Source organism: Gobio gobio (assembly GCF_949357685.1).
Source record: "Gobio gobio genome assembly, chromosome: 1".
NCBI classification, from domain to species: domain Eukaryota; kingdom Metazoa; phylum Chordata; class Actinopteri; order Cypriniformes; family Gobionidae; genus Gobio; species Gobio gobio.
The window spans coordinates 36,497,603-36,518,200 of record NC_137097.1 but is presented as its reverse complement, the minus strand read 5'-3'; the positions used below and the strand labels follow the sequence as shown (position 1 = coordinate 36,518,200).

General features: G+C 37.5%; 1 protein-coding gene across 1 annotated transcript; it reads left to right on the top strand.

Moving 5' to 3' along the window:
• Nucleotides 1-417: 417 nt before the first annotated feature.
• On the top strand, nucleotides 418-20,237 carry LOC307135709 (ecto-ADP-ribosyltransferase 5-like; the record flags this gene model as incomplete). Its single annotated transcript, XM_079832299.1, has 3 exons — nucleotides 418-468; nucleotides 545-1,082; nucleotides 19,984-20,237. 3 exons carry the CDS (start codon nucleotides 418-420, stop codon nucleotides 20,235-20,237), a joined length of 843 nt encoding a protein of 280 aa, XP_079688425.1.
• Between the last annotated feature and the right edge of the window lie 361 nt (nucleotides 20,238-20,598).

Sequence of the window (20,598 nt, the reverse complement as noted above, 5' to 3'; positions counted from 1 at the left end):
CATCACGATCATACTTCAGCTGTTATATCCCACAACACGCACATTATCAGTGATATAAAAAAGCCACCTTCCTCATCTCATAGTTTCAAATGTCATTGTCGTCTGACTGTGAACTAGTGACTTTTCTGATCTTCTCTCGTCATTGAGCTGCTGAAAAAAATAAAGATAAAAAAAGAAGAAAAATCACAGGTAAATTCAGGAGTAAAGCTAAAAGTCAATATAATGATAGATTACAGGTTTAATTACATATTTTACGTGTTTTTTTAATCCGACAGAAAATACACAAATTTTAAACTGTATTTTGTATGAACTGATGATAGAAATGATAGATTTAGTATTTGTTAAACTGTTGTGTTTCTGGTTGTCTTTCAGCATCTGTTCTTCACTAGTTCATCTGAGGGATTTGACTGAATCAAGATGCAGCTGATCATTGATGCTCTTCTTCTCGTTTTAGCTGCTCTAGGACAGGTAAGCTTGTGTTCTAGTATGAATATTACAGACATGAATACTGATGATGTGATCATTATGATTCCTGTTGCTGCAGGATCACAGAGCTGCTGTTGAAGGAAAGATATTTCCATTGGATATGGCAGAGAATTCTGTTGATGACCAATATGACGGCTGTAGAAAGAACATGAAAAACCTGGTAAAGACTAAATATCTAAAGGAAGAAATCAGTAACTCTACTGAATTTAGTGATACTTGGCACAATGGTGAAAATAAAGCCAAGAAAGCAGAGGATAATTTGGAACAGATTAATTCAGTTGCCATTTATGTGTACACTAACAACAATTCGAAGGTATATGGTAAGTTCAATAATGCTGTTCGTAGTGAGAAACAAAAATACAAAGACAAGACATTCAAATGGTATTCACTTCATTTTCTGTTAACAGAAGCGATACAGATTCTGAAGAAAACACAAAACAAATGCTATTTAACTTATCGTGGTACTACAGTTGAGTTTGATAAGAATGTCCAGAACAAAGAGGTTCGTTTCGGTTCATTTACATCATCCTCTCTTGATCGTACAGTAGCAAATGGTTTTGGACTGACATCTTGTTTTGAAATCGAAACTTGTGAAGGTGCTGATGTGTTCAAATACTCCAAGTATCCTGACCAGAAAGAGGTGCTGATTCCTCCATATGAGAAGTTTATGGTCACTGAGGTCAAGACAAAAGGTCAGAAAGGTGCCTGGTGTAACACTGTGTTCAGGTTGAAAAACTCTGGGAAAATAAGTTACCTGAACTGTGGTGCTGATGCAAAATTGGTACAGGACAGGGCCAAACGTTAAATCTCTTCAAGTCAAAAGTTGCTTTCATTATAAGGTTTTATGGCTTTATTAGATCCAAATGATAATCATCTTTACAAGTTTTAAGTAAATCAACAATTAATTCTTCTGCTTTGTTATCTTTTGATCTAGTTTCACAGTTTTTGAACTCTGTATGATGTGTAAGGGGAAAGTGAATAGGCAAAAGCTTGTTAATAGGCTATTTTAATTACATGTTAATAAAAATGTACTAGTTTTCAGGATTCCCTGTATAGTCACAATTCAGTTCTTGTGATGCAAGGTTTTTGAGTTTTGTCTTATACTTTTAAAAAGGAGAAAGGCCATTCAGAAAATGTTCAACCTCGAAGGGTTAAACTTAATATTAGGCTATATGAGCTGATTTAATTTCATATTCAGCAGTTTGGATCGCCAAATTTCAGCAGTTTGGCGGTTTGACACGCGATCCGAATCGGCGTTAAACTGTGCTCGCAGCACGCACTCTTAAATATCACACGCAAATGAGGAGCGCTCAGCCGCACTGTATATCACTTCAAATAAAGCGCAAAAGAAACTACGAGCATGCAAAGTCGTAGATCTGTCATCTATGAAATAAGAAAAAATTTGATTAAAGTTGCGTTAAAACTGTGCTTGCATGTATATATTTGTTAAATATGAGTCACATATGTCTCTGGAAAAATGTTAAATATTCTGCCATGTGAGATTGCAATATAAGGCACAAGCTGATATGTAGGCTAATTTTTTTAATGCACAAAAATATGTGAGCATTGTGCCCCAATTTGCACCAATTTATACTGAAAGATAGGCGCTAATTTTGCTTTCACTTGTAAAGTATACAAACAACAATGGATAATATTTAAATGCATAAAATAAAATGTTGACTTCTGTCCTTACTCAATAATTTAAATAAATTCATATTCTTGCATATGATTCAATAGAGAACACATGTTTTTATTTTACTGAGTTTAATTTTTGAAAGAACTGTTGCAATTATTTATTTTGACAACTAATATAGAAAATTAAACAATCAGTCTTTACTTTCTCGGTTGCAAGGTTTAGAAACAGTCCATTGACAGTCCAAGAGTTCATTGATTATATAACATTCAATTAATAATTAAGGCTATGTAGTTATTATCTGCATGTCACATCCATGAAATATACAACAATGGAGAAAAAGATATTAGGGGTTTTGAGAACCAGAACCTGGCTGACTGAGCAAGTTGAACTTAAGCTATAATGTTAGCCCCTTGTCTGGAGGTGATAACACAAAAAAATTCAAATTCACTCAGTATTCCATGATCTAATTCAGTACTATCTCAATTACAATTAAGTAGGCCTAAGAATTAGCTGTATTCATTTGTGTTGTAGGCACTAAAACAGTCCAGTATGTTATAGTCAAACTATTTTTTATGTTGAAATAACGAAGACTTCTGTGCCACCCCAGCATGGTTGCTGGCCCCTGCCCAGCCACCCTTATGAACAAATCCTGGCTACGCCACTGGTCGTGCAGTAGATAAATTACCGTATATACCCTTATAAAATAAATAAATACTATGTAAAATAATTAATCAGAATACTTCCCAAAAGTTGCTCCTGCTCACGCTCTCCGTCTCTGCAAGATTCGGTGATTCAGATTTCACTTAGCACAACAACTGTCAGACAGGTTGTTCACGTCACATCTACGCCGTCAAACTCAGTCTGAGGCTGCACATTATTACGCTCAGCCATCAGGAAGTGAGTGCTTCTAATTGACTCAAATTTTCTGCCTTGAAGTCTATGGGGTCGCTGTGTCCATTTCTTTTACTGTCTATGGATGCGCCTCGCCTCGCCTGAAATTCAGCCGAGACTAGGCGGCTTCAGTGAGGGAAGAAGTGAAAAAAGTCCTGGCAAGACGGACAGTTCTCTCTTCTCGTAGTGGATCAGACACCTGCGAGATCAAAGGCGGATATCGCGTGATTCACACTCATGCTCTTTGTTGCTGATAAACTGGATGTAACTTTTATATGAAAATAAATATTATGAACAAGACACCCAAAGTTTTTGTTATTTATTTCCATTCGAAAGACTTGTTTATCAATAATTTTTACTTTAATTACATACATGTTTTATTTTAATTTTTTTTTATAAATATGACAACAATCACATAACCCACAGAGAGATCGCACTGTCAGAGAGTTTGTGAATATTCACACATAAAAACATGATATCAGAGTTTTAAAATCAAACATTTAAAAAAATAACCATACATCACAGTTGTTTAAACCAATAAGCATTAAGCTGTTTCATCAGCAAGTCGTTTCCCATCATGCTTTTGATCAGCGCAGTCGGTGGAGAGCAACTGCGCCCGACTGCAGAATCTGACACGTCCGCCTTGCCATCGCGAGAGTTTTTTGACACACGTCAGCATGACATCAGAACAAGTCAGACCACGTTCGGACACATTTCTAACCGGCATGCATCTCACGGTGATCACCGGTGATCGGTTCTGCAAAGATTTTGCTAATCTCAAACGAGCCTATTGTCTCGAATGCGCGATACGCGCATCGAAGCTTCAGTGTCATACCTAACACCACTAATATATTTACAAGGGAAACAAGGTTAACAAGATAACAAGGGGAGTGGTAAATGGGAAACACCTGGGAAGCCTAATCGATATTTAAAACTACAAATAACTACAAAACTCCACAGGAACAGGACACAAAAAAGAACACAGAACCTAGGCACAAATAAACTTCAACATAAAAGTCCCACAAGTGCAAGACACAGAAGCAGATGTGACATAACCCAACTGCAGTTTGATTGATGTTACTAGACGTTTAAAGTCACTGCTGTCAAAAACAGAAGAGAGCAGAAAGAGCTCTGGGGCCCGTTCTTCGTACCTCACTAACTCAGTTAGCTGGATTTGATTGTTGACGATTTGGCATGATCTTGGATTATTTGGTTCTTCGAAGCTCATCCTGGACTTGCTGTCATAGTAACAGGTCCGTAAGCTTAAACCTGCTCGGGAGCAGCTTATTTCATGTAAACAGGATTAGATTGCATCTTGAGGTGATACTTAAAATCGGTCCCAGCCACTGCTACTTTATTACAAGAGTGCATTACTGAACCAGGGGCAATAATAATCATTTTAAATAATAATATAAAAATGTTATATTGTATATGTATATGAGAATGTATAATGTTGTGTATAATACTATAGACAGCCACTTGATTGAGCGATTTATTTGTGATGGAATAATTACTTTATATAATTTAATTTTTATTGGTTTACACATATGTTGTACAGTTAATCTGAGCCGTGCATTAAGTTATCACGGATATTATGGGAGTGGCTTGATGCAGCGCAAGAGAGGTAATTTGAGATAAAAGAGATAATTTGATCTTGACCCATAAGAAACTTGAATACTGTCACGTTACAAATCTGCTTCAAATTGAATTAAAAATTAAATTACAACATTGAAATAAAAATGTAAAGGGTGTACAAATACTGTATAAAATCGTGAATATAAATAATTGGTAATCATGTTAAAAAAAAAAACATTTATCATTTATCTATTTTAACTTTTATGTTGGTTTGGTCGTTTGGCTGTTTCCTTATAAAGGTTCAGAAATTTGTGGGGTTTTTTTGTGTAATTTGTCTTTTTAATTATATGATGTCATTACGTTGCTGTCTTGACACCAGCCAATCGCTGCATTGCTGATCCTGGTTTCGAGTATCGATGCATCTGCCCTCTTCAGGGAAAAAAAGAACGCTCAGTAATCTTAGATCATTTAATCCAGATATTTTAATCCAATACGCAAATTCGTTTGAAGAACCAAATTAGCCAGAGATCAGTTATCACGATTAAAAGATCTGGGATCTGTCAAATCATCTTAGATGTATTAAGTGAGGTACGAAGAACGGGCCCCTGGTGTGAGACTGTGTTTGTGTTGAATAGTACTGCAGCAACAACGGACCTGAACTGTGCTCTATTCAAGAAACCTACCACATCTGTAAATAAAATTCAAAATTCATGTTGGTACCAACAAAAAGATGCTTGGAATTAACATGATTACATGAATTACAATTACCAATGTGAATAAATAAATATATATATTGTTTTTTCTTTTCGTTTTGTTTAATCAATATGTCAGAAAACATAATTTATTGTTAATTTCAATAATGGAATAAAGTTTGATCATATTAAGCTGCTTCACAGTGATTTTGTGTCTCCCAAATGTATTTCTTCAATTACATATAGTCTTGTTGCATCACATCACATGACATGACATGATTATATTGTATTAAGTTGCAACAGCAACATGCTATTTCAGAACAAGCAATCACACCCAGGGCCTATATCATGAAGCCGGTGGCTAGCCAGGTATGTTTCAGTTTAGTTTGTGTCAACCCTGGGTTTTAGGCACCATAATAGTGGTTTAGCTTCATGCCTAACATCAAAGCCTGACTGGATTGGTGTGGGTTGGTCAACTCAAAACTAATCCCATAACCCTAAATTTAAACTACCATCATGCTACCAGCCCCAGGTGTATACTTTCATCTCATACATTAACATTCAGTTTTATTTTTTTAGCATGCTAACATACACCAATACAGGCTAGCAGTTTGATATACCTTTTGATGTACTTGTTCTTGTCCCATTACACAGACTTGAATTGTTTACTGACAGACAGGAAGAACTTGTGCTTGTGTTTGTGAAACCACAAACACACCAGGCCTTCAGAAGTGTTGCATTATCAGATGAGCTGAACAGTTTCATGCAGCCAAACATGAGCTGGATGCATGGGAACAGATGTCAGCAAGCTAATAATATAAGAGATAAGGATGTTCTAAACATATGCATTTTGTCTGTGGTTTCTTTTGTCTGTTTCACCGCTCAACCTTTTAGAGCAGAAGTTTTTAAATGGTTGATACCAATGAAGCTCGAATCCCCTTGTTGACCTGATAATCTTTCCCCTTGTTTAAGCTAGTCCTTGCACTAACATATTTTTAGTCTCAAATTGTACACCAGTATTTTTTTTTTCTAAGGTATGTTTATAAGCTACTTAAATGTCCTAATTGAACAAAGGCCTAAACCTGGCTTAAAGGGATAGTACACCAAAAAATTTAAATTAGCCAATGATTTACACACCCTCAAGTCATCCTAGATGTATATAACAATCTTCTTTCAGACAAATACAATATGAGTTATATAAAAAATCCTGGCTCTTCTAAGCATTATAATGGCAGTGAATGGCTGATCTGTTTCAGCCATCAAAAAATATATCCACACGGCTCCGGGGGGTTAACCCCTGACGCGACAAAATCACCTAGGGCCTCATTTATAAAACTTTGCGTAGGATTTGCGTCAGAAGTGGCGTACGGATGAAACATAGGACGTGCGTACGCACAGAAATATTCGGATTTATAAAACCGTGCGCACGCACATCCTACGCAGTTTTCCCTATAATAAATCACAATCAATTCTAAATGTAGCGCAGCTTTTGCGGCTTCATGTCACGCCCATAGTTGCCCATAAATAGTCCGTGAAACGCCCACAAGTTAATATTCATCGATTGCGAAATCATGGCAAATACAGAGAGGAAATCAAAAAAAAGTAATTTCACTCAATGTGAAGTAGAAATTATCGTTGGCGAGGTGGAAAAGAGGAGAAAAATATTTTTTGGAGGGCACAGTGTGGGCATTACTAATGCCAAAAAGGCACTTGAGTGGCAAAAGGTTGCAGACGCCGTAAATGCTGTAGCCTCGGACCGTGGACGAAAAAAAAAAGAAATGGTCGGACATCAAAGTTCGAGGCAAAAACGCGTCTAGCGCTCCATTGCCAGAGTGCCACGGGTGGGGGAAAGGGGACACCGGAGCTGACCCCTCTTGATGAAAGACTGGCGGCAATTATTGGGGAATCCCTATTAATCCCTATCCCTATTATCTATGTGGAAATGGGAAATAGTTCAGTGCAAATGTAATTTCTTGCAGCTTTCTGAATGGTTGAGACATACTTCATATGTTATTTTATCGAAAATAAAACAAACTAAAGGCATTTGCATTAATACCATGATTCCGTAGCTGATGAAGAAATTTTTACTATGAAAACAACTTTCCCCAGTGGACAATTAATACATCTATCTATCTATTTATCTATTTATCTATTTATCTATATATCTCCCTAATTATCTATCTGTCTATCTAATTGCATCTATATCTGCTCCGCCAGACGGACACATTGACGAGAATATCAGTTTTGTACATTATTTCGTTCTGTTTACCATATTATTTATGAGGATGAATTGCATAACATGCCAAAATTATTGCAGAACATATTTTACTTTCTTTTTTTTTGCGTTTATGTTGTAATTTTCGTTTGATTTTTTTTGTTTTACACTGCAGATCGATCAAACGGGTGTTCGTGTAGGCTGTTAATTGTAATACTTGCTTTGTGAAGTCTTCAAGTTATTTATGAGAGGCAGTATTGCCATTTCTTTTACACAACGGTCAACAGTTTCACACACTTTCACGTGTTTCTTCCATCTGCCGACGGTGTCGCCATTTCTCATTACACCCGTTTTTGTGCGTACGCCTGGGTCAGAGCTTGCGTGAAGGACCGCACATTTTTCCGTCAAGTTTGCTTTTTATAAATACCAATTATTGCGTCGAGAGTGGCGTACGCCTTCATTTGTGCGTACGCAACGTTTATAAATGAGGCCCCTGATCATCTTTGTATCTGACTTCCCTTGCAACAAATTATGTGTTTTAGTAAACACTGTTACAAAGACCACAAACTAACACAAACAGCCAAGAGTCAAATTGCTCAACAAAAGGAAACACTGACAAACATTTTCAATAAATCATCAACATCTAAACCTTTGTTAATTCTCAATAAGAACTTCTGTAGACGTATGACAGAAATGCTTAGTTTCTAGATAGTGGATAGTTTCTGTCAGGAGTTTGGTTTGATTCCTCTCTCTGAACTGGACGTATGCTTTCTCTCAGCTGTCTGTCATCTTAATCTCCTATCTCGCACCTGTTCCTCCTTTGCCCTGATCACCTTGCTATTTAGGCCATGTCCACACGAAGCCAAAACTTTCCCCATCCGATCTTTTTTTTTTCCTCGTTTCAAAAAATATCTGCGTACACACGAGAGCATGACAACGGCTCAAAACGATGTAGTATACATGCCAGGCCAGTATGTGGCACTGTAATTCTCCCACAGAAATACACTAAAAACGGAGAAGAAGAGTTGTGGCTAGAAGGGATACGGCAACAGTCGGAGGTGAGGTAAAATCTCACAATAAAATAACAATAAATACATTTGCTACTTAGCAGATGTGTTTTATTAACGCATACACCTACCCCAACCCTAAATATACCCTTACAATAATGCAAATACAGTAATTAAACAACGCAGTATTGATGTGCGCATGCCCAGTGCCCGTAGTTGTATTCCTTCTAGTCTTCCCCGCACAGGACGTGGTGTGATGACATCACCGTTTCACAAAATATACAGATTGGCTGTATACACGAAACCGCAAGGGTGTCGTTTTCAGATTTATCCACTTTAGGACCCGGTTTCAAAAAATAGTGGTTTCAGTCTCCCAAAACGCCGGATCCGTGTGGACGAAACGCAAATACGATAAAAAATATATACGTATACAGTGATAAGCGTCTCCATGTGGACGGACCCTTAGTTTTCTTGCTCTTCTCTTCCCTTTGTCGGGTTATTGTTTGTTTCATGTGTGCTACTCACTCCTTGTCTTTGTCTGCTCATCTAGTACTGTTTCGCTGCGTGTGTGTGGCTGTCGAGGATATCTTTCCTGTTATCTTCAGCCTTCGAGTCTACTCCTCTACACCGCCGTGTCTGCCAAGGAAAGTGACCGTTCAGAGTTTTCCTGTGAGCACTCTCGGACTGCAGCTACTGGCACCTGGCACTCCGCCAGTTTGATGTCTGGACCCTTTTGAGTTCCATTCTCCTGCTCTGCGTCCGCCTAGACGGCCGGTGACCGGCAGACAGCCTATTTTGTCATTTTTCAGCATTTAATAAATATCAGAAACCTGCTTTTGGGTCCTTACTACTTTGTGACAAGTTTCTATCTGGTTAGTAATAAATGCTGGTAATGATGGACAACGGTTCACATTTCCTGTGATAATAAAATTAAGTAAATATTAAATAATATTAAATAAAAGTAAATAAATAAATTGTGAAAGTAAAACAAGTAAATTAATGATCAAGTAGCTAAATGAATAAAAGAGGCACTGGATAGGCTACTACATGGTGGTTTGGAAGCTACACGACTACATCCATTTTACAACACAAACTGGAGGTGCAACAGTTTGCTAAATTTCTGCTATTTGATAGCTGCCTACTGAACTTAAAGATCTCCCTCTTTTCGTTTTCTTTCTTGCTGCATTAAAGATTAAATGGTTCAACTTATGCTTTCACACAGGCGCAGTGAGGGGATACAGGGCAATCAGTTCGTAGCTCTGCTTCAGCTGTGCGATAACCTCACGAGGGGCGACCAGAATTTCTGACATCGGGAGAGGTTTGTCGTCTCTTGTTTCCCTCTGTACACTGCATGAACACATCACAACAAACGACTCACGATAAAGCTAAAAATTGGCCCTACCCAAAAAAGAGTCGCACGAGTCAGAATTCGGCTCACAATCGGACAAAAATTGCATAGTGTATGCCCAGCTTAAGACTTCAGACGCCTAGCTCAACACCTGTAAATAGATGACTCCAACTCCTGCGAGGACTTCAGATGACACCAACTTAATCATTTGTTAACATGTATTCTTTACTTCAATGAGCTCATTGTTTCTGCCTTAAATTAATACATTGTTTAAATTAATATATTGTTAGCTAACTGTGTGATTTGTCAAGCCAACTTAATTTATATAGCGCTTTTTACAATGCAGATTTTTTCAAAGCAGCGTCACCGTGTTAAACAGGAAAATAATGCAACAGAATTGTATTTGGCCGTACAGCCACTCCGGAGAAAACGGTGATGTCATCTAGCTCATTTCAATTATCATACAGTGACAATGTGGGCAGATCAGTAATTTAGTTTGTATAGTTAATTTAGTTTACCAATTAGATTTATTTGGATATTTAGTTGAACATTTAGTGTCCCCAACTGAGCAAACCAAGCCAAAGGCGTTAGTGGCAAGGAACCATCAGGAACCAACCCCATCAGGGGCATAATGGAGAAAAATAAACCTTGGGAGAAACCAGGCTCAGTCGGGTGCCAGTTCTCCTCTGGCCAATTAACAAACAGCATATGATTATTATTCTGGTAACTTTAGAGGTCATATTAGATCGGAATATTCAAAGATCGGAGACAACACGCCGGAGACGGGTTTATTGAGGATAATGTGTCGATTAAATAATTGTTAAATAGGAATAATCGAAAGATCTGAGTCATCACGCCGGAGACGGGTTTATTGAGGATGACGTGTCAATTAACCCTCTGGTGCTCTTCATTTAGGGGTTGCATTGGTTGTCTGACCAGGCACCTAGAAATTAAATTTCCTCCACCCCAGTAAAACCAATGCAATTTATTTTTCTTCAATAATATTTTTTCTTATTAATTTTGTATTTTGAGATGATTTGATGGTATTTTTTAATATTTATGCAATAATTATGGTCTATTTTTGCCATTGAAAATTATACAAAAAATCTTTTTTGTATTTTTTTTCTTTTTATTATTATTATTATTGCAGTATTTCAGGTTAAAATAGAGACTAGGCCTTCAAAATAAAAGATTTTGAAGGCAGATTAGCACCCTCTTTTGGAATTATTTAAGAAATCATGCAACCATGGGTGTAATCAATAGAGGTCTCTATGGTACGGAGCCCCTAAAGGGAAGTGGTGGTGGAAAAAAATTAGGATGGGACAAATTTTTTTCCCCAAATCTTTTGCGTTACCTCGCAAAGATATTTGCGTTCCCTCGCGATATTTGCTAATAATGTCCCGCTGTCAGTGTTTCAAACAGCTCAGTATGTCAACAATGAAGCGGTTAGAGTTTTATTTTGAACTTGGGCTTAAGTATAAATAAATACAGTCAGTGCTTAGTTCGGAGTTCAGTAGTTGGCAATGCATTCACAGATTTGAACTTCCCGGATCAATAACTCGTGAGCTAAAAACGTTGTTAAAACACAAATGAGCAAAGTGCAAAACCCAAAAGGCGTTACTAAAAAATAGGCAATAATAATTCAGTTTACACATCAATGCTCTCCTACTACAATATACTAATACAGTATACAGTGTAATGCCATCAAAATCAGGAAGCAATTATCATACAAAAGCTATGGTTGCAACTTGCAACTACTGTATTTTAGCTGGGTACCAACATCATTTGTGTAAAGAATAGGCCTATGGCTATGTGCTATTACTTTTATTATTTGTATACATACACGTGCTATTACTTGCCAAACTAAGCATTGTAGTATAAATATTATATGGCTCGTTTTGAGGAAAATTCGGTTGCAGCTTGTTGTCTACGTTAAAAAGACATTGTGTTTTAACAACGTTTAGCTCACCGAACTCATTGAACTACACTCTAAAAAAAAAGGTTCTATATGGCACCAAAAATGGTTCTTGGCTCGTAATCATATAGGGGAACCATTTTTAGTGCTATATAGCACCAATTTTGGTGCTTTAGTGGTTCTTCAGCGGTTCGAAAGATCAGAGCCGTCACGCCGGAGACGGGTTTATTGAGGATGACATATCGATTAAATAATTATTAGATAGGAATATTCGAACGATCTGAGTCATCACGCCGGAGACGGGTTTATTGAGGATGACATATCGATGAGGTAATTTCAGGGGGAGTCTAATTGGCACGGTCTCTGCAGACACGTTAGGGGCATGTGTTGGTCATGTCTGGGCGCAGGTCTACCATCTGATCTGGATACGGCCCGGATCCGGCTGACTGCAGTAAACCTCGGGATAAAACAGAGAGGCTGCGTTCGAAACCGCATACTCATTGAGTAGGTACTCATTTTCAATAAGTATTTACTTAACGAGCTCTAAAAGAGTAGGTACTATATTGCCTGATCTCGTTTAGTATGAATGCGATCCGCACTCTGCGTCATGTTGACGTTATCACAAGCAACAACTTAAAAGACGAGTGACAGGTTTAATTCATCGATCTATAAATATCTTAATATTGATTAAACTTGCTAATTTTGTGGTCTTGTTGAAGAAACAGCTGTCCATTTATTTTATGATATTAACCCTACTAATCCGACCCAGCTGTATCCTTACCAAAACCAAAATCTCTTGAATATGTTGTTAATTTCTTTTTCATATGCAAAAACTTTCATCCACAAGCAAAATTGGCCTAAATCTCCTTTATATTTTCCTTTTTCTTGTTAAATTTAACTCCTGTTTCATCTCTCAAGCTTATGAAATAAAAATGTTTTGCATTATGATGAATTATTCAAAGATATCTAACCTTGTTTTTTTTTTCTTTGTATATAATGTATGCAAACCCATGATATTTGTTTTATCATTATGTTAAAGATACAACCATGTAATTATAAAATAAAAGATATGAGTGACAGGTGCAGTGAGAGCTCAAAGCTTCAGTAACTCCACAGCCCGACCTGTGCGGTTTCCCTCAGTGTCTGCACAGAGACGTCTTTCAGCTGCTCGAGGATCTCACCTTTGGAAACTGTTGATTATACTCAAAAAATGTAAGTATCACTATTAAAAATTAAGATTACCTCAGAATGAATTGCATTGCTATAGCCCACTAAAACACTTACAATAATAATGACAAAAGCTGACCAATACTTAATTATATTACTTTTTTTTTTTACTGAAAATTATATCGTTTTAGTAAAACAAGCAAAATGCAACTTGTTGTCATATGACATAGCGATGCAAGAATATACACTAGAACAAATGCAGCCGATGTGAATACCAATTTTCAGTCAAGCAATGAATAAATGCATGAGTTAATAAAATATTTTATTTACTGACAACAATAGGAAACATGAATTAATGAGTAAAAGAATAAATAAAAGTAAACATCACAAATGAATAAGTCACCAAAACATAGAACAATACGTTTGAATAAAGCTTTGTTTCAATAAACTATCACACATTTACAGCCGGTGAACCCCACATCTGCTGCCATCTCAACACAGCTGTGCCAGTTCTGTGGCTTTATATTGATGAAGCAGATGAGATGACCACCGTGAACACCTTCGCCTGTCCTAGCCGTCCATCATGTCCCTCCTGTACCCCACAACCTTGAAGCAAGAGTGGGAGAACATGTGAGGGACAATCTCTGACTACTGATGTCTGCTCCAAACATCCGTGTGCCTGCTCTCCATCAGCATGACTACTTAAAACATTTTACAATTCATGTTGTCAGCATCCCATTTCTTGCCATATTTAATTTAATATTTTTACAATTACATGCTATTTGTATTGTAGCTTTATGACTTTTGTGGTGTAGTGGGCTAAGCACTGAATTGATAAGCAGAAGGTTTCTGCTTCGATCTCCGCAGGCGTCACCACCAGTGTGTCCTTGAGCAAGGCTAAACCACAGGAGCTCTGCAGCAAATGCACAGACATCAAGAATCAGAAAAGTGCTGAAATAACTCTGTTTGAAATTAAAATAAAATACAACTTAAGATTTAAATTTATGATTTATTCATTTCTGTAGTATACTCAGTCAAAGCCTTTGATGACAGCCTTCCTTCATCACCCTCTCTCCAGTCTCCACCAGATAAACACACACGTGCTCTTCTGCCCCTGTAACAACAGACAACATTACCTTTACCTGGATCTTAAACAACACCTTGATAAAAGCATACAAGTGTATGTGCTCAATACTGCATTTAAATGTTGAGGTAGTTGCTGATGTGTTAATGTTCCTCAATTCATCAACAGTACTAATGGACAAATAAAAAAGATAACTTATGTTTAGTTACTTTATGTAGATTTATTAACATTACTGACGTTCATGTAAAGTAAACAGTGTTGACAACAGTGAACTCTACATTATAGCACACACACATCACTCTGATCAGATGTCTATTTCATGCTGTGATGTCATCTGCACTACTTATCGAAAATGTTCCTGTCAGATGTTAAATAAACATTTAGTAAGCATCTTTGTCTTTAAGTATATCGTTTATGTAAATCCACGTTGGAGACGTGTGTGCTGGAGCTCATACATAAAACGTGTTTTTACCGCCCAATCACAACTATACTATACTGTCTGTCGTCTTTACACCTTCAACAATTCAACTGTTTACTCTACAGTAGTTGGACAGATGCGATTTTAACACAAGGAACCGTGATTTTGGTTTGTAATACTCACATTTGATTCGCTTTTCTTCGCCTGACGTATCCTTTCCTGTGGCCTCATGGGAAGGCAGGGATAGAAAAGTATCCGACGAATAGTGCTTCACAATCTGGGCGGAATCAGTAGGCCATCCGGGAACTTCTCACCTACTCTTTTATGATTACTGAGGTTTCAAACATACTACTCCTTTCACGTACTGTTTTCGCCTACTATTAAGTAGGTAAGTAGGCATATTCGAGCGCAACAGTAGTATACGCACGTCCGAATCTCGCGAGAAATACTCCAAAACCCTGGTAGTTCTCGCCTACTCTTTTATAAATACAAAGGATTCGGACATACTATTCGCTCGCCTACTGCTTTTTACATTCTATATAGTAGGAAAGTATGCGGTTTCGAATGCAGCCAGAGACTAACATTAGCGTAGATGCCATTCTTCTGATGATGTAACGGATACATCAGGTGTTGTGGGAAGTGTTCCCGGTTCCTGCTGAAAAAGATGTGTTTTTAGTCTAGAGTGTGTCTGCTTCCCAAACAATGCTAGGAAGACTGTTCCAGAGTTTAGGTGCTAAATAGGAAAAGGATCGACCGCCTGCAGTTAATTTTGATATTCTAGGGTATCATCAACTGGCTAGAATTTTGAGGCCGCAGTAGACGTGATGGAGAATAATGTGTTAAGAGCTCGCTCAAGTACTGGGGAGCTAAATCATGTAGTGCTTTGTAAGTAATAAGCAAGATTTTATAATGTATATGAAATGTTCAATAGGTGTAAAGTACTGCTCTGAGACAGAAGGTAGAAGATCCAAATGCAGCTTTCTTAAAGGGAAATCCACACTCGTAGTCAACAAACAGGCAAGGGGTCATAACAAGTGATCAGTCCAATTAGGCAAACAAGACAGGAGAGACAGGCAAACGGGTAACCCACGGAACAGGCAAGTAATCCAAAACCAAGAAACACGAGAGAATGCTCAGAAATGCAGCAATACAACAAACAAGACTTCACAGTGAATGACAGAGTGAACATGGTTTATATAGGCTGGGGTAATGGGGTAATGAGGTGATGAGACACAGGTGCAAACAATGAGTGATGATGAGTCCGGGCAAAGGATAATGGGTAATGTAGTCTTTGGTGGAATGACAGTCCGGGTTGGAGTGCCCTCTGGTGGTGATCATGGGCACTCACACAGGTGAATTGTGACAATAGGGCAATGTTGACAGAACTGGGCTAATATGGTCATACTTCTTGGTTCTAGTAAGAAATATTTGTATATGTATATTTCTGAAATACATAATTTGGACACAGTCTCCTCTGCTAACAGATCATTGTAAATTGTACTGAAGATGCATGCATTTTCTGTAAAGCTGCTTTGAAACAATGTGTATTGTGAAAAGCACTATTGTGAAGATAAATGTGAATTTAATTTAATTGAATAATGATGCTATAAAGTCATTATTCATTCCTTGCAGATAACACGTAAGAAACACACCTTTCTGCATCTTTAAACTAATTCACAAACCCTTTTTCACTTTAACTCTGAAAACCCTATTGTAAGTGTCATTGCCACAGTGCACAGAGAAACAAAACCACAAAAGTTTGGTTATCACACTATCAAAACCTACTGGAAGTGTTGTGTCTTTTCTTCTTAGCGTGCAATTATGATGACTGACAACTTGAATTAAAATATTAACTGTTTTGAGCAGTATTATACAAGGATGAAAATATTTCTGCAGCACACATATTGAATCACTCTCTTAGTTTTCTGCCCTTTTCCTCACAGCTCTTACTCTTTCCAATGCATCATGGGAAGTGCATTTTTAAAGCTGAACGGCATAATATCAAGGCATTTTACAAAGTTTCTGTTATTATTCAGCACTATTATTAACACTCACAACTTGTATTATTCTAATTAATTCAAAACAGGAGGTGCATGCCTGTCTCTGTAATTGCTGCAACTTGCTTCTCAGATCTTAATGTTTTTTAAAGATACATCTACTGATGTACAAATTATTTAGTGTTCTAAATAAGAATGAACTGATTATGTGTTTGTGAGTCCTGCAGAAATATGGAGGAAAAACATGCACATTCAACCCTGTTTTCTGCTGGTGCTGACATCACAGGAACGAGCCTGACCTTTGTGAAACCACACATACACCAGACCTTCACAGTTGTTGCATTATGGAAAGTTAAACAATTCAGATGAGCTGATGCACAGCTGCTATGATCCAGTACTCAAGCACAGACATTTTCAGCGATATAAAAGCCACCTTGCTCACCTCTTGGTTCAAAGAGTCATTGTCGTCTGGCTGTGAGTGACTAACTTTTCTGATATTTTCCCCTTGACATTGAGCTCCTGAAAAAAAAAAAAAAAAAAAAAAATTAATAGACCACAATATTCTATTTTTGGGGGACATATTGCTATTGGAGTAATAGATTTAGTGAAATGCTGCTGGGCTTGTCAATGTTGTTCATCATCTTTTCTTCACTAGATCTACTAGTTCATCTGAGCCTCCTGAACTCTGCCTGGCTTATGGTAGCAAATGCAACTGCCCCCCTTAAGCCTTATAAACAGAAAACTAAATCTATACTGTGGCAAAACTCTGCTACCCGTCTCTTAAGACAAAACTGCAGGAAGGCAGAACGTAAATGGAAACAAGACAGGCTGCATATCTCTCTTCAAATGTTCAGAGACTCTCTTACATCCTACCAGACTGCAGCCAAGTCTGCAAAAGCTGCATACTTCTCCAACCTAATTGAAGCTAATCACTCTAAACCGAAGGTTTTGTTTTCAATTATTCAATCTGTTACCAATCCTTCTGTGTACACCCTGCCTGTGGTTTCTGATGCTCTCTGTGAAAACTTCTTGAGATACTTTAGTGACAAGATTACGAACTTAAGACTTGATGTCTGTCCCACCTTAACGTTAGCCAATTCTCCTATCATGTCACCCGCCTCTGCATTTTTGGACGCTTTTGAACCCGTCAATCTCCAGGAATTGAAGGAGGTGATTGACAATCTTAAACCCTCATTCTGTCCTAGTGAAATTATTCACCCCAAATTTTTAAAACTAATTATTGATTCGATTGGGCCTGGTCTGTTATCTCTTGTTAATAAGTGTCTCCAAACGGGCTCTGTTCCTTCTGACCTTAAAGTCGCTACAGTCACTCCTCTGCTCAAGAAGCCTTCTCTGGACCCCACTGTCCTAAAAAAATTTCGCCCCATTTCTGTTTTGCCTTTTATTTCAAAAGTTTTAGAGAAAATTGTGCTGAATCCACTTCAAAACTTTATGACTAGCAATTCTATTTATGAGGTTTTTCAGTCTGGCTTTAAGTCCGCTCACAGCACTGAGTCCGCCCTTCTGAGAGTTGTAAATGACATCTACATCTCCACTGACTCAGGGGACTCTGTGGTTCTTATTCTTTTAGATTTATCAGCTGCTTTTGATACCATTGACCACTCCTTACTATTATCTAGACTAGAGTCTTGGGTAGGTCTAAAAGCAAACGCTCTGAAATGGTTTCATTCATACCTATCTGACAGAACATTTTTAGTGAAATTGGGTAACTTTTTGTTTTCCGCCGCTCCTCTGACCTGTGGCCTTCCTCAAGGCTCTATTTTAGCTCCCTCTCTATTCTCTTTGTACATGCTGCCTTTGGGCTCTATTCTAAGAAAGCATGGTGTGTCCTTTCATTTCTATGCAGATGACACCCAAATCTATCTTCCAGTAAAGAAAAACAACTCCACTGCGATCACCTCTCTTCTCCAATGCTTAGAGGAGGTTAAAATATGGCTAGCCCAGAACTTCCTCTTCTTAAACGAGGACAAGACAGAGGTGATTGTATTCAGTCCAAATGAAAACTCTCAGTGTTTAAGTCCTGAGCTAGAAAGTTTATCCGCTTTTAGATCGACACGGGTGACGAACTTGGGTATTATTTTTGACCAGCTTTTAAAATTTGACAGACATATCTCCTCTGTTGTTGGATCCAGTTTTTATCAGCTTCGTCTACTGTCAAAAATTAAAAACTTTCTCTCCCCAAAAACACTCGAAATGGCTGTCCATGTGTTTGTTACGTCGCGTTTAGATTATTGCAATTCCCTATATTGCGGTATATCTAAATCTCAAATTGCGCGACTTCAGCTTGTCCAAAATGCTGCTGCCAGACTGCTTTCAAAGTGTCGTAAACATGATCACATCACTCCGATTCTTAGATCCCTTCTCTGGTTACGATTTGTCAGAGAATAGACTTCAAAATTATACTCTTCGTGTATAAATCCCTACATAACAAATCTCCTGTCTATTTATCTGAACTCCTTCACTCCTATACTCCACCCAGAAGCCTCCGTTCTTGTGATCAGGCTTTGTTTGTCGTTCCACGCACTAGACTAAAGCGTAGAGGTGAGCGTGCATTTGCGGTGACAGGGCCACAACTTTGGAATACCCTGCCTTTAGAGATTAGGCTGGCCCCTTCCTTGTCTATTTTCAAGTCCCTGCTAAAAACTTTTTTATTTTCCTTAGTGTACTGATTATGGTGATATGTTAAACTTTTTTATAGGTGTTTTTTATATTTTTATGTGGTTTATTTATTTTTATTTTTATGTATGTGTGATATTCTTGCTCTTCTGTAAAGCACTTTGGTCAGCCTGGGGGCTGTTGGAAATGTGCTATACAAATAAAATTGAACTTGAACTTGAACTTGAACTGAGGGATTTGACTGAATCAAGATGTTGCTGATCATTGAAGCTCTTCTCATTTTAGCTGCTCTAGGACAGGTAAGCTTGTGTTCTATATGTGTATGAATATTGCAGACATGAATACTGATGATGTGATCATTATGATTCCTATTGCTGCAGGATCATAGAGCTGCTGCTGTTGAAGAACAAATATTTCCATTGGATATGGCACTGGATTCTGTTGATGACCAATATATGGGCTGTAAAGGGAAAATGGCAAATCTGGTGAAGACAACATTTCTGAAGAATGAACTCAATAAATCACCTGATTTTAAAACGGCTTGGAAAAAAGGGGAAGAGCTTGTCAAGACACCAACTAATGGTTTGACAATTAATCATTTAATCGCCATGTATGTGTACAGTGATGCTAGTGTATACAAGAACTTCAATCCTGACACTCGTCGTGATAAAGAACAGTACAAAGATGAGAAATATGAATGGTATTCACTTCACTTTCTGTTAACAAATGCAATACAGATTCTGAAGAAAACTCAAAATCAATGCCATTCTACTTTTCGTGGTACAAATGTTGAATTTTATAAGTATGTTCTGAATAAAGAGGTTCGTTTTGGCTCGTTTACATCCTCCTCTCTTGAACGTAAAATAGCACAAGGTTTTGGAAATGTATCTTGTTTTGAAATCTAAACTTGTGAAGGTGCTGATGTGACACAATATTCTAAGCTTCCCCATGAGAAAGAGGTGCTGATTCCTCCATATGAGAAGTTTCAAGTCACTGCTGTCAAGACAAGAGTTGAGCAGAAAGACCTCTGGTGTGAAACTGTGTTCACTTTGAAAAGCACTGGCACAAGAAGTGACCTGAACTGTGCTCTATTCAAGAAACCATTTAGAATATCGAAGAACCTCTTGAAGACCAAAACAAAGAACTATGTGCTGAATAAAGGGCTTTGAATTTACATGATATATTCATGTACATCAATTCCAACATTTGTCTCTTTGTTTAGTTCATTAATTATTTGTCAGAAAACACAATTTGTTTAATTTCAACACAATGAAATAAAGTTATTTTTAAGTGACCCAATTCAGTGGCCTTGAGGTGATTTTATGTGTCTGTAATTCATTGCTTAATTTATAGTTACATCTTAAAGTTTTATTGTTTGCTATTTCTCTAACTGCCAGCAATAGCATATGAACTGTTAAATGACCACCTCAGTGCAATACAGCTTGCAGCGGTAATGTTTGAGCAACACAAGTTTAATTTAAATTATTTAAAAAAATACTTTTTAAATATAAATTCTAGACTTACTTTTTC